General features: G+C 35.2%; 1 protein-coding gene across 1 annotated transcript; it reads left to right on the top strand.

Annotated features, from left to right (window-relative positions):
- The first annotated feature begins 1100 nt into the window (after positions 1–1100).
- Positions 1101–15647, top strand: LOC149202035 (DNA polymerase delta catalytic subunit-like). Its single transcript, XM_089401450.1, has 15 exons — positions 1101–1211; positions 1349–1422; positions 1532–1612; positions 1861–1918; positions 11346–11414; positions 11504–11560; positions 11673–11760; positions 13101–13273; positions 13764–13835; positions 14041–14115; positions 14225–14299; positions 14671–14831; positions 15100–15173; positions 15290–15377; positions 15569–15647. The coding sequence occupies exons 1-15, from the start codon at positions 1101–1103 to the stop codon at positions 15645–15647; spliced, it is 1335 nt and encodes a 444-aa protein (XP_089257576.1).
- Positions 15648–15968: the final 321 nt, after the last annotated feature.

Here is a 15968-nt window from a genome sequence, read left to right as displayed (position 1 = left end):
GCATGAGTTCTCACAACATCATATTGAATCGTATTAAATCCATCTCCAATACCCCATGGACCTTGAGCCTTGTATTTCTCACAAATTTTACACTTCATATGAGTCTTGTGATATTCAACATTGATACTATACACCCAAGGATGTTTTATCATCCACTCTTCTCGGAATTCACGTTTTGAGAAGGCCTTCCTCCTCGAACTACTAGATCCACCATCGTGTCCTTCCTTTTTATTGCCAAGAATTTCTATATCAACAAAATACTCTTCATTCATATCTTCATTAGCATCATCATTCAAATGAGGTATATATGGAATATCTTTAACATTATAAGTCTTTGATGTTTTAAAATATACATAAAAAAAATTTAGTTGATTGACCCTTCCTTTTTGGAGGCATTTCTATTTAAATAATTTACCTACATGCAAAACAATTACAATAAATCACAATAATCAAATAAAGAGTGAAGGATTGATAGTCATTACATAAGTAAAGATGTCAAGATAATAAGGTGTAATTACTAAAGAATAGCACATTCCACCTTGAAGTGTTTATGAATGTGGAATGAATTTTTTTATCTATTTGTAATAGTAGAATTTTATTAGTCACTCAAATTACATTTTGGTAATTTATGATGATAAAATCCCTTCAATAAATATGATATTTATTATGGTTCATTAGATTTCTTTGTTTTGATGAATGCTCCTTAAAAAATTACTAGACACTACCTATAGTACAATGATTACTTACTATAAAATAGATACACTACCTATAGTACAACAAGTAGATCAATAATAAGTCAATTCAAAAAAGCAACTTCAAACGGAACCTTAACCTATGTAAAATAACATAACATTTTAAAATTCTTATGGAATTTAACATTCTTAAACCTATAAGAAATCAAATTAAGTTAAATATATGTTTGTTATTAATAAATTTAACATAAAAGATTTAAATTAAAATATATTAAGTATTAAGAGCCCTGGGTTATGCATGGTTCGACTGCCAAGGAGCCTCCAGTTGGTACCCTGGTTGTCGTATGCCTAGGGTTATGCATGGTTTGACTGCCAAGGAGCCTCCAGTTGGAATCATTCCATGGGAATATGGATCGGTTCTATGGTGCAGATGCCTCTTCCAAATGCAACGGTCGTGGTGTTAGATCCTGGTACATTGTGTGTCTTGAGGTGATCTCCCAGGGTTGTCGAGCCAGGAGTGTTAGTCTGTCGAGTCCTCAAATGGTTCACTTCTGTCTTTCTCTGTTATGGTTCTCTACCCGCTGCTTTACCTCGCCACAGTTTGCCTTTGATCAAGTTGCCCACTTCTGGTTGCCTTCGAAATTGGTTCTTTTCAGTGGTATAACACGATGTGCACTGAGACACAGTCTCTGTTTTTAGAAAGGGTTTCTAGCTTGGATAGTCTCTTCAGGTAAGCACATATTCGTTTTAGGTGTTAAACTTAAATAGTTTCTGAGTTTTATAGCTTTTCTCTTGTTTTGTCATCACATACTCATCTTGTTTTCTACTTGAATGTGCAGCCCTGGTTGGCTATGGTGTGGGTCTTCGGAGTCATGCCGAATTGCGGTTGGGTCTACCAGTTTCTTGGCGCCCACTACCAGGTATGTGTTTGTTTGTCGAACTAGGCTAGGGATATTAGTTAACATCCTTCATCTGTGAACTGGATGGAATACTATCCCTGTAATGTATTTTTAAAAGGTTTCTCTGGCCTAAGGCTGAGGGTTTTGTTATAATAACTTAGAGGGACTGGGCCGAACTCAGAGGAATAATTCCTTGTTTTCAAACTTTTGGTTTTGGTTATGAAATTGCAGTCTTGTTGCCAATCTGTTAAGTTATTGATCTATTAAAGCCACGAGACTAGGGTTTCTGTGATGGGCATTAAGGGCACGAGGCCCAATGGCCGCAGAGTACATACTCATTTATTTGTGGGTGGCGGGAGATAGATATTAAGACCCTCATTCTTATGAAAAGTGGGAGACATACGCGGGAAATAGCAGGAAATAGTGGGCTAGGCCATCTTAAAATGGAAACAAGACCGCTGAAACCACCGAAACTTTTTGGTGTAGAGGCCGAAAATCTTTTTGGTGCTAAATTGTTTTAGTTTTTATATGCTGGGGCTTTCACTGTTATTTTGCAAAGGAACTCGAAGTTGAGCTAGAAGTTTCAAGGAAGACAGCAAAGGGTTTATTTTCCACAGGTATTTTCCGTTCAATTTGATGTATTTCCCTTGCAAAGATGTTGGCCTTAAGAAGTATTCTCTGCCACGAATTTAAAGAGTTTTTAGCTGCACTATCTCTAACTTCAAATAAAAAGCAGGATCTGTGATAATCTGATTTCTTCATATTGAAGAAATGTTTTGCAAAAGTTGTCTTTCCTATGCCACCTAACCCCACTATCCCCAATATCTGAGATTTCCCCCTTTGCTGTTGCTGCAACAGGACTGTCTCTTCAAAATCTTGAAGCTTAAAATTCAAGCCTGTTGGATAGTCGGCCATGGGCAACTCTGGCTTTTTCACTATTTCCGACAGACATTTAACCCTTTCGTCCTGAATTTGAGTGTAAATTTAGGGAAATAATGTTTATTAGGGCATAATGTTGTTTCTCTTTGTAAATTTATTAAATAACCTGGTGTTATATGGAATCTCGTTACATATAACATAGTTTTGAGCACTCATTGTTAGGTTGGACATGGAAGCCTGGTTCGATATGCTGAAAACCATCTACGAGGTTGAGATGACACTGAGTACATTGACTTTTAATCATTTAATGATGGCCCATTTTACGCTCAATAGGTATAAAGAGATCATGAGGATTTTCAGGTAAATGTTAGAGAAATTCCACGGCTTTGATCCACCTAATAAGTATGAGGAGGTCATGAAACGTTTCAGGGAAATGTTAGAAAAATGTCACGAGGTTGATCCTCCTACATATGCTACTACAGACCTCCAAAGCAGCACCCCCAGAATCCCGCGTGTCCTCTCGAAAGGTTTCGATGGAGTTGGTTGTTTTTGGATGTGTTTTGTTCATCTTACCTTATTGTTGAGTCAACAAGTTCTTTCTCATGTTTCCAGCAGTACTCGATTTATTTCCATGGAAGAAACTTATAATTTGCTACAGTTGAATCGTGGATTACGAGACAAATTTGTGATAATCCAATTTACTATCTCAATCTAAATTTTCGGTGGCTTTTCTGCATTATTATTGGCCCCTCGAAGGGTATTGAGGTTTCGTTTTGTTTATCAATGGGAACCTTGTATTCTGGGGACCTTTATACTTACATAACTACTCATTCTCAATATGTTGTGGGTTTTTCTATAGTTTGCTCATAAACCCATTTTAAAAATTTAGGTTGCACCAATTTTGTGGCCTCTCGGTCTTCCATGAGTTCAACACAAAATGGGCAGAATTGAAGTTGGTAGTACATGGAAGGTCTATTCCCATCTTTATTGTCGTCTCTCAGGATGGTTATGTATAGATGGAAAAAATGGTTTATGAAGTTTTTTAGACAATGGAAAGGAGGAGAGCTTCAAAGATGCAACAATCTGCACGCAGTGGTTTCTGAGAAAAGAATTGTTTTAAATGATGCCATATTTCCCTCTTTCAAACCTCTTCCCACACTTCTCATGCAAGATATGCTTGTAAGTTCCTTTATATGTTCAAACTAAACAACATAGCATTTTATATTTAAGTATTGTAACCATGATTTGGGTTTTCAATTTTATGTCATCAGCCCCTCTCTAGGCACTTGGGTTTTCTTTGAAGTACATTTCTATAAATTAACATATACATTAGCGAAATCTATTTAAATTTAGGTTGGATATTTAGAGTTACAATAATGCATACATTGACCATTTGTGTGAACTCAAGATAGATATTCATCCTCGAGTTTCCTATGTCTAGGTGCATTCTAGATCTTGATTTACATGAGATTGTGTTAGTTTCCTTATTTAATGTGCCATGAAAGAGATGATGGCTCATCTCATTTCCATGAATGTTGTAGAAGGAACCTAGGCTCTTTTGGTGCAAACATCATACTGGTTAGATGTATCTGAGTTTACAAATTTTCTAACATGGATCTGAAATTTCACTTGGGAATTGGAAAAATGTAAATTTATTTCAACCTGAAGATAGTGTTAATCCCCAAATACAAGGAAGGAATTGGACTGTCTTTTTTATTCTTAGGACTATTGGATTTTGTCTCTTGAAATTGATTTCTGAAACTAGTTCTGATCTCAAAACTTTTTATTAAATTCCTTGGAATATTATGGAGGATATTTATAAAAACATTTGAGTACAATCGGAGCTAAATTTATTAGTGACATTCATACTGGAAGATTACCAACACTAATTCTACTACAAGTTTCCCTATCTCATTTTTCTAACATATGGGTTCACAATATTCTCCATACTTTTACCCATGTTATCATCTAGTTTTTTCTTAAAACATTTGGCCTCAAAGTACCTATTTCTCTATCTATCACTGGGTAGTGAATTTAGGTCATCTAGTCTAGATTTGGGGGACATATATTTCAATAGTATGGAAATATTGATTGAGTTAGGTGCTTGTCTTTTCATTGTATCTATTTTCAATGTTTAGAACTTAGTGACATCAACATTATCATTTTGGTACTAGTTGTTTTGTATGCAATAGTCTTGATATATACTCTTTTCCATTCCTAGTAGAGTAGTGCAAAGGTTTCAGCATGTTTACACCAAATATATTTGTCAATTTTAAAAGGTATGGGGCCACATGAAAAACAGGGTTAAAATCTCATCTTTTTTCAATGTTTTGCAAAAGTTGTCTTTCCTATGCCACCTAACCCCACTATCCCCAATATCTGAGATTTCCCCCTTTGCTATTGCTGCAACAAGACTGTCTCTTCAAAATCTTGAAGCTTAAAATTCAAGCTTGTTGGATAGTCGGCCACGGGCAACTCTAGCTTTTTCACTATTTTCGACAGACATTTAACCACCTTATCTAGCAGCTCCATCTCCAGCTCCTTGCTAGTTATTCAGAAGAAAATAAATATAACAGTGAGAAACAAACATCTATGTCTATTTATCAAACATAAAATACTATCATTGATAGTGAAGGTTGAGTTTTCACCCAGTATTGCACGCCTCCAGCTCGAAACCACTAATGTATGCAACACGAAAAAGTGAATTTCTCCAATCTTTAATAGTCTTGGAGTCAAATCGTGGCTTCTCTTCATTAGTTTGAGTCACTTGATATCCACCATTCTAGGAGATGCACTGGGATGATCTTTTTCTTGGATATGTGATCATGTGTTTGGCACTAGACTCTAATTTGTTAGCATGAAATAGGTTCGAGAGGGGTGTTATGGAAATATGATTGATTCTCCTCTGAACATCTCAAATCTGCATAAATCTGCGCATAGGTATAATACCAAGCCATGATATTTGTAGCTTGGGTCTTTGAGAAGTATGAGGCATGAAATTGGCATTATTTGGTTTAATCCCACACCAACATTTACTCATGAATTGATGAAACCAGAGCTCATGGGCATTCACTGCATTGTCATTCATTTGAATTCACTTATTCCATGTGTGGTTAACTATATTGGAGGGTTAAACATAATTCTGAGTTTTTATACCCTCTCTGCCACCAGTGCTCTACATTATTTTATGTCTTTTCATTTTCCAAGCATATTTCAGGGTTCTTTATTGCATATTGGTGCTCTTCTAAGGCAACACACCATATCGCTTCATCTACCATAATAATTCTTTGGACTCCGATTAGTAGTTTCCATGCATGCTTAATATGCTTCATATGCATTGCTTTTCAAATGTTGATTTCACAGTTTAATATAAACTGGTGATAATTTATTTAAATATTTTATATACAAAATGATGCTTGTTTGTTAGGAACACTGTTTATTTTTTGAGCACCATATATGGAACCTCGTTGGTTTCAATCCATAATTGCAGAGAGTCAACCAACCAGACTTTCATTTAATTTTCTAAAATCTCTCACTTTAATCCAACTTCCGAATGTTGTTATATAAATGATCGAACAGACACTAACTGTGGTAACAAACTATCTTGAGGCATTATCTGGGTAGCAAATCATCCCTGAGACATTATATAAGGTATTGGCCTATCTCTAAGGCATTATCTATATCAGCACATTAAATCTGATACCTCTTAGGCACTGTTGATGACAACAGATCATCCCTGAGGTATCAATTGTGGCAGCGAACCACCTATAAGGGATTGTTTGTGGCAACGAATCACCCCTAAGGTTTTTATGTGGCAGAAAATCATCTTGAGGTATGGTCTGGGGTTTTGAGGCAAGCAAGGTCTGGTTTGGAGTTGATTGTGGCTGCAATGAGATAGTGAAGTAATGTTTATAGGCAGCAAGGAGATATTCTACAGAGATTACTTTGCATTATGCGACAACAATTTAAGACAGTGCATTACCCTTTGTAATATAATCTAGAGAACTCCTCAATGAAATTAGTATTACATGCATAGAAGTTTAAACCAACATATTTTAGAATAATTTTATGGTTTTACACGTTGTCATATATTTCAACATTTATTTATGTAATGATCCTAACGAGTGTCCACAAACTTTTCTTCGTAGATTTCTATTACATTATTCTATACAAAATGGCAGACCAGGTATTTATGTTGCTTTTGGTATTTGTATTATTTATGTTGTTGATTTAGTTAGATGTTGGATTTGTTTTTAGAAATAACTTTAAAATGATACTTCAAAAGTTTGTTTGTGACTAGTTAAATGCTTGTCAGAACACTCTGATAAGCTTGCCTCAAAGTGTTGGACAGATCTTCAATGCTCACTCAACACATATTTGGTGTTACTGATTCTATTTTCTTATCGGTTTTTTGATCAAGGTTTTCTTATTTTTATGTTATTATGTGTTTTTTTAAGAATGTACCCATGGGTGTTACTGATGCTACTATGGGGGGTTCAATGATATTCACTACTTTCATGGAAATGTTAACAAATGCACGAGGGCAAGACACTGCTATGATGATGCATGAGGTAAGCTTGAATATTGTCTTTTATATGTTCAATTATCTTATATTCCTTATTATATTATGCTAATTTATGTTTGTGGAATGTATGAAATTGCTAAAGTCATTCCAACCCCTATAACACCTTATAAAACATCTAAGGTAATGATAGTGGTAAAACTTGTTCAATATTTTTGTGCATTTAGTTAACTTATTTCACTATATATATTTATTAATATTTGTGTTTTTACTAAGCGTGCATTTTGTTGGCATGCAGGATTCATTTATGCCCCTCAATACAACCAATGTTGGCATGCAGGGATCATTAATGCCCCCATATACATCTAATGTTATGCAAGATGTAAGATTCAACCCTTTATTTATGTGAGTTTGATTATGTTATTTGTTGAGAAATCTAGGGCATATATTTAATAATGTTTTTGCACAACGACTCCATGATTTATGAGGTGTTACGAAGAGCTACATCATGCCTTCAAATGGATCACCCCATCTGTTTTTTTCTTCTTGTACATGCAATACTATTTTAACAAGTAACCCATGCAATATGTTATTCCAAAACATGATGTCAAGTTACTTTTTTAGGGTTTTTATGTAATCAAGAGGCCTTTTTAGGGTTTATTAAATTCAAACATTAGATCATACTCTTTTCCCTTTATGTCATTCTAGAGTTTATCCCATGCCCTAGAAATCAAATCATAGGGAACAAATACCTTAAGATTAAGGTTTCTAAATACTAGGGTATTTCTTAAAATATAAACCCATAAATTCAACCCTACTACATCTTATGATGGACCCTTTAAAAGAAAATTATTATACGTACCTCATGGACACCTATCTGTACTGATTAGTATTTTGGTTGCCATGATTATTTGCAACTTTACACTACATTTCATTGATCATTTGCCACCTTCATCACCTTCTTTTAATGAGTCTTCCGAGATATTGTCATTCTATAATGGGACTTGCTTCTTCATGTGTTCATGAAACCCATGCCTCAGTCATAACAAAAATAATCTTCTTTTTCCTTTTTTTTACATAAATTACATAGAATTGTGATTAGATATGTCATTATGAAGACCAAAACTAGTTACATATTTCAACATTATTCATCTGTTATTCCATCATATTATTTATATTTGTGCCTTGCAGGATCTTTCTAGGGTGACTCCAATAAGTATACAATCTGTTGGTATAAAGGGTCATGTTATGCCATCTACACCTAGACCAGAACCCCATAACATGCCCTCTACATCAAATGTGGGTCTAGTTAGCATTCTCCCACCAGGACCAGAACAAGTTTCTTTGAGGAGTCTTATAGACTCACAAACAAGAATGTTAAGGCTCCTACCAGATATTCCTGCAAATGTTCAAATCAGACAAGAAATAATTGAACAAATTCAGTTATGGGAAATGTCATTGTTGGAGAGTGTAGCTCCTGCAAGAGATCAACAGGTAAAATTATTTTATTTTTTTTATAATTTCATTTGTTATGTTTAGGATCATTATTTTAGATATGAAAAATAGTTTCATATTTTGGTTCGGTTCTTAATAGTTCCACAATTTCATTGTAAGTGCAGGAAGTAAGTGACACAGTGCCTAATGTATCTATAAGGGAACCTTCCTCAATCCCCAAGACTACAACAATATCATCGGTGACGACAAAAGGAATGCAAGAAGTTACAATCTTGCTCACTTCAGAAGGAAATGTCTTGAAGGATGAAACAGGGCTGAAATTTTATCACTTTATTTTTTGTCGTGCAGAAGAATTATTTGGAAATACCATCCAAATGGATTGGAGGAAACAAGCCAATGCCAAAAAAGAGGAACTATTTAAAGATGTAGTAATAGCATTTGGTAATCCTGGATTTGATAAGGAACTTATTTTACAGATTGCAAGTAAATACATGCACTCAAAGAGGTCCAATTTAAGGACAAAGTTGACAAAAAACTTGATGTATCCACGTCCAGCTTGGATCACAGACCAAGTGATGTGGGATGAACTTATGAAAGATGCCAAGTTTAAGAGGAAAGTCCTCAGAAATCCAAACTATACGCCATCTGCACAAGGAGGAGCTAAGAGACGCCTACGAGATACAAGAAAAGCAACCCAAGGTAGGGTGTCAAAAATTGGATCTCACAAATTAGGCTCTGGTGGATATAATAGTATTGGTGGTGGTATGGTAAGTGATATTTCCATCTATTATATTTTCTATTGTATCTTATTAGTTATTTTACCTTATAGATATGATTATCTTTGTTAATGTAGGTTCACCAGTTTCAAAAGGAAGCTTCAGAGGAAGACCTAAAATATGTTGTATTACATGGTTCCCAAGGTCTTCGCCAACACATGATAAATTGAGGGGAAAAAATAATTACTGGTTATGGATCCGAGGTTAGTTGTTTATAATATTATATGAATAATGCAATAAATCAATTGGAGGTTTTAATGTTATTATAACAAGTTAAAGTGTGTTGTGTATAGGAATCATGTGAAACATCTGGGAGTGAGCATGGGGAGGAGATACAAGCACATGATGATTTGCTTGTTGCACAAAATCATCCAATAGTCATTCCTAAACCTTGGCAGGAAACCATTGTTGAATTTCAGCAAATGGGAGACAGAAATAATGAGGAGGGTGTTCAATGTGATGAGCATTCCACACCCACAATTAATGTAGCGCCTCCCAAAAAGAGGACAAAAAGGATTGATATGTGTTAAATTTTAATAACTTGAACGTGCATCACTCTAGCTTCTAAGGAGCGCACTAGGTTGTGAGGGTCCAAACATAAACTAATTATGTGTGCAACAAAACAAATTTTGAAGATACTTTGTTTTTTTGATGAGTACTTACATATTAAGGGCATCACTAAGACTGTTGCAGGTCCTAACTTGTATTATTTGTTTGATTATGATCAATTTGATATGCTTATATTTGTGTTGTATGTAGATGACCTGGTCCTAAAATTTAGTTAAAAAATTCTATCCCATGGTGCAAGAAGAAACTGGAAAGTGAAGTTGACATGAAGGATATACACCTCATGTGTTATTTCTTGGTCTTAGAGGTTTGGCTGAGTTGAGGTGAGGTGGTCCTCGAATAGGGGTAAGTAAGCAATTGAGATTCTGAAGAAGTTTCGGATAATGGACAATAAACCATAGGCTACTTTTATGATACATATTTTGAAGTTATCAGTAGATTAAGATTCAAATTTGGTTGATTCGTCAGCGTACAAAAAGTATATAGGTTCCCTAACATATTTGGTAGAATTTAGCAGTCAAATTGCTGTGTGCATGAGATCCCTTGTCTCACAAACAAGGGGGGCTCAGACACCAATTTATTGTCCAGCTTGGCTGCTAATATATGGTTGAGCTGAGGTTGCTGCAAATATGCTCCATGGTCTGAGGTATGCGAGGTACTTAAAGGGCACACCGACACAGTGCTTTGAGCTGCTGCATGCTTTAGTGGATTTTGACAGGGCCAGAGATGCAGGTGGCAGGAAGAGTGATTCATGGTTTTGTTTTAGCTTGGGTTCAAATATAATATCTTTGTTAGGATGGGATACCCATGTGTGCAAGTTGAAGAAGTCCCTTTTTGGGCTAAAGTAGCCTCTTGTGCTTGGTACTCATGGATTTATGAGTACTTACAGATTATGGGCATCACTAAGACCGTTGCAGGTCCTAAATTTTATTATTTGTTTGATTATGATAAATTTGATATGCTTATATTTGTGTTGTATGTAGATTACCTGGTCCTAATAGTTAGTTTAAAAAACTCTATCCCATGGTGCAATAATAAACTGGCAAGTGAAGTTGACATGTATTATTTCTTGGTCTTGGAGGTTTGGCTGAGTTGAGGTGAGCTGGTCCTCGAACACGGGTAAGTAAGCAATTGAGATTCTGAAGAAGTTTCGGATAATGGACAATAAACCCTAGGCTACTTTTATGATACATATTTTGAAGTTTTCAGTAGATTCAAGTTTAGATTTAGTTGATTCCTCAATGTACAAAAAGTAGATAGGTTCCCTAACATGTATGGTAGACTTTAGCAGTCAAATTGCTATGTGGATGAGATCCCAATACACTGTCCTAGTCATCCCAGCTGTATAATGCATAGTTGTACCGTTGTAACACTAACATAGGCACTAGAAGCTATGCTACTAGAAAGGATTAAAAGTAAAGTAGGGTGCTAAGACCTTAATGTCTTTTCATGTCAAACACTATGCTGATACTTATTTCATTATTTACTTTTTAACCATCATATGCTAACCATTTTCGATGATGCTAAATTGAATGCTCTTTTTCCTGTTTCCTAGGGCATATTACCAGAGATCCTAGAAGAGTTACTGGCTGCTAGGAAAAGAGCCAAGGCAGACCTAAATGTGGTGAAGTAAGTGCTTCCTATGTTCATGTTACATGCTTGTATGTTTTCCACTTAGCATCTCAGTTTTTAACTTCCTGTAATCTTGTTTAGGAGGGTAAAGATCCTTTTGAAAAGGCTGTCTTCGATGGCCGACAATTGGCTTTGAAGGTAATTACAGCTTTGTCAAGTCTGTATTAATTATGGCTTGGAAATGGAATAAAAGTAAAACTAGGTATGCTGGTGAAACGCATAAAATAGTTTTGACTGTGTGCACTTGCAGATAAGTTTGAATTCAGTTTATGGGTTTACTGGTGCCACTGTTGGGCAATTTCCCTGTTTGGAGATTTCATCGAGTGTGACGAGCTATGGTAATTTCACAGTTCTTCCATGGAAAAAAACATTAAATCCATGGACACCTTGATTCTCCCCTTGTTTTTCCTAGTTGTAATGTTATTGGTGCTTCTTTTACTTACAAGATAGAGATGCTTGCAGTCCTCTCTTATTCTATATATGCATGTATCATCCATTCACATTGATTATTTTTGGGCATCAATTATATCCATGTAATTCTTTTCTTCCTCCTGGCATAATGTTTTGGGTATGAACTGTAATTGACAATCTTGTACAAATAAGATCGAGTTCTTGAATTGCATTAATTAGTCATGTGTACTTGTACAACTAAGATGATATGCTTAGGCCCTCTTACTATATTTTGATTACAAGTCCAGTTTGATCTTTTGACACATTCTCTGTTCCAGCAGACAATATCGATTTTATGTATTGTTTTTAAATTTCATACCATTAATCATCTCATTTTTTTTCCACCTGTCAGGCCGTCAAATGATAGAGCATACAAAGAGGCTAGTTGAAGAAAGGTTCACAATAGTTGGTTCGTTACCAGTACAATGCTAAGGTAGGCTATTATTTAGCAACTAAAGGCATTTGTAACCTTTGAACTGGATCAGTAATCCAAGGAAGTACACTTGTTGTATTGGTTATAGTCCAAGTTCTTGAAATCATAATGGGTGATCTGATCCTAACCAAGATTTCTACTGTAAATCTTGATATTATATTTTTATATTTGAATCTAGGTTGTATATGGAGATATAGATTCAGTTATGATACAGTGTGATGTACCAAATATAGAAGAGGCCATGACGCTAGGGAGGGAAGCCTCAGATTATATTAGTGGTACATTTACAAAGGTACAGTGTCAAGAATTTTAAATATCCGTGAAGCCTCTATAGTTGTTAATGATGTTTTTGTAGGGATGAATGTTTTAATATCACCTTTCTTTTTAAAACTAATCTTCTTTTGACATTCCACTTCCATGAGATATTTGTAAATATGCACATGACAAGATGATTAGTTATGCTTTTCCGTGGCTTATCTGCATCTGTTTGGTGCATCTTTGGCATCTAATCAGTGTGTTATTTAACATATGCTTTTATGCAGCCTATTAAACTAGAATTTGAAATAATATACTACCCATTCTTGTTGATTAGCAAGAAAAGATATGTTGGGTTGTTGTGGACAAAGCCAGATGCTTATGACAAAATGGATACTAAAGGTGACAAACTTGATCTTTTTGTTTCAAAGACAGGCCTTAGTGTTTGTGAAGGCTCAAAATGCTCTTAGAAAAATAATTTATTTGATACCTTCTTAATTATTAAATATTCCTGACCTTTTAAATATTCCATATCAATAGGCATTGAAACAATGCGAAGGGACAATTGTGTGCTGGTGAAGAACTTGGTTACAGAGTGCCTTCAAAAAATACTCATTGATCGTGACATACCTGGTGCAGTGCAGTATGTCAAGAACACTATTTCTGACTTGTTAATGAACATAATGGATTTGTCACTTTTGGTGATAACTAAGGTGAGAACAATGAATCCTTCTGCATGTTTATGACCAAATTTGTTTGACCATTTATTACTTTTGAAATGGATAAAATATGATAGGGGGAAGAGGAGATTTACATTGTGAGCAAGTCACTTATTACATATTCCTGGTTTCAAGTGTTAGAAGTATATACTATATACCTAGTCGGGGTAGGCCATGGAAGCTTCATTTTTAAGTCTGTCATGTTTCTTGTCCCTACATTCTGTACTTGGAAGGGATTCAGTCAATATTTACTGCTAGCAATGGGAGGAAGAAGTGTCAAGGGAGGCTCTTATACAATTGAAGAGAATCAAAACATGACAATATATAATATTTCTGCATTTTTAATCTCATGCTGAGAAAAATTGATTACTGTTTAGCTGCGGCAGAAACAGATGTTTGTAGGTCATATCCTTTATCAAGGCTATCAGCATATTCTAAAGGGCATTGTTGTTTTCCTATGCTAACAATCTCTTTGTTGAGTCAGGGTTTGACAAAGACTGGAGATGACTATGCAGTCAAGGCAGCACACGTGGAACTAGCTGAGCACATGCGGAAGGTAAATACTGGAAATAACTTCTCAGAACAAGTATAATGAATGGTGCAATGCCTTCTGGTTCCATTTCAATCCTATCTCTCTATTTTTATTACTGCAGTGCATCTAAAGACTCTTGTAATATTTTGCTTTTTATTGACAATGAGTCCATTGTTGGATTTTTTAAATTGATGTCGTGTTTTAAAGCCAAGTTGCCCCTGGTTTACAGAGGGATGCTGCAACTGCTCCAACTGTGGGTGATCGTGTTCCATATGTCATCATAAAGGCTGCAAAAGGTGCCAAGGTAATAATTAACCCCTCCTGTGCTCAGCATAAGTCTCGATATTGCACTAAAAAATGGTTATTTTAATTATTTTGTTGTGTTTTAAAGCCAAGTTGCCCCTGGTTTACAGAGGGATGCTGCAAATGCTCCAACTGTGGGTGATCGTGTTCCATATGTCATCATAAAGGCTGCAAAAGGTGCCAAGGTAATAATTAACCCCTTCTGTGCTCAACATAAGTCTCGATATTGCACTAAAAAATGATTATTTTAATTATTTTGTTATGTTTTATTTGGAGGCATAATTTACAAAGGGATTATGGATATAATGACTAATGTGTTTACTTGGGCTCAAGCATATGAGAAATCTGAGGATCCAATTTATGTACTGGAGAATAACATCCCTATTGATCCACAATATTATCTGGAGAATCAACTGAGCAAGGTGAAAGACCAAAGCATCATCACTTGCTGTTTATGCTCTTTTTGAAAATTTCACCTGTGTTTCAAATATATCTTGATAGATAGTAATTCTTTCCAGCTAAGTGTTTTTGATTAGTGCTTGTTTTTGCTCTGTAGCCGCTGTTGAGAATATTTGAGCCCATTTTGAAGAATGCAAGCAAGGAGCTTCTTCATGGTAGTCACACACGAGCAGTTTCCATATCAACTCCTTCAAATAGTGGAATTATGAAATTTGTCAAGAAACAACTCAGTTGTATTGGTTGTAAAACACCTATCAGGTATTTAGTTAATACAAGTAGAGGGTGTCCTGCATGTGGTTTCCTTGCTTATAGTAGTGCACAATTGAGAGTAACTATTATTTCAGTTTGGCGCTTTAGAAAGCTACTAGGGTTCATCTTTTTGATGTGGAAAAATCTATGAGGTTGCATGATTCCATGCCTGCTCTCCTTGTAAGAAACTATCTAGCTTTCTTATAATAAGAATATCTGGTTAGGTTGCTTCATACTGAAATTCATGATGTTACCTGATTTCATGTTGCCATTGCAGCAAAGAAGATCAAACACTTTGTTCACATTACAAAGGAAGAGAAGCAGAATTGTATCAGAAAACAATTGCAAATGGTAAGCTGGTATTCTAATACCATTACTCTTTATTTGGAGAGTTTAAAGTAGGCCTTGTGTCTATTGTTCTCACCTAGATTTTCTATCATATGACACTAATATTTGATCAATGTCAGTGAGGGAATTAGAAATTCTCTTTGGTAAACTATGGACACAATGTCAGCGGTGCCAAGGCTCTCTGTACCAAGATGTTCTTTGCAAAAGGTTTTTGAATGCTATATTTCAAGTATTACATAGTATTACATTTTCATAACATGATTTAAATTTACATTATGGATGTATTTTGTAACATTTGTGTGATCATGTATTTGTTTTTAATTAATAGGATGTTTTTTTTTTTTTTTTACAATTACTATCTCTTTTATACTTACATTGATGTCCTATCCTTATTGCAGTCGTGACTGCCCAATATTTTATCGTAGGAAGAAAGCTCAGAAAGACCTAACTGAAGCAGAGATGCAACTAGAGCACTGACAGTTTTGAGGATGTTGCCTCTATAGCTTGTAATTTTTTGTATTATCAAATATTTTGCGCTGGCAGTTTTGAGGATGCTGCCTGTGTAGCTCATAATTTTTTGTATTATCGAATATTTTTGTTTTCCTGAATTTTCTCTGGTGTATGTTTCTCTGATTTAATGGACCAGGGAATTTATTTGGTCCCTAAATCGGGATGAAATTTTTTCTATTATCGAATATTTTGCGCTGGCATTTTTGAGGATGCTGCCTGTGTAGCTTGTAATTTTTTGTATTATCGAATATTTTTGTTTTCCTGAATTTTCTCTGGTGTATGTTTCTC

This window comes from Pinus tabuliformis, chromosome 2_1 (genome assembly GCF_031772625.1).
Source record: "Pinus tabuliformis cultivar Carrire ecotype Pingquan chromosome 2_1, CPIR1, whole genome shotgun sequence".
Classification (NCBI taxonomy): Eukaryota; Viridiplantae; Streptophyta; class Pinopsida; order Pinales; family Pinaceae; genus Pinus; species Pinus tabuliformis.
This window is presented reverse-complemented; position numbering and strand designations above follow the sequence as displayed.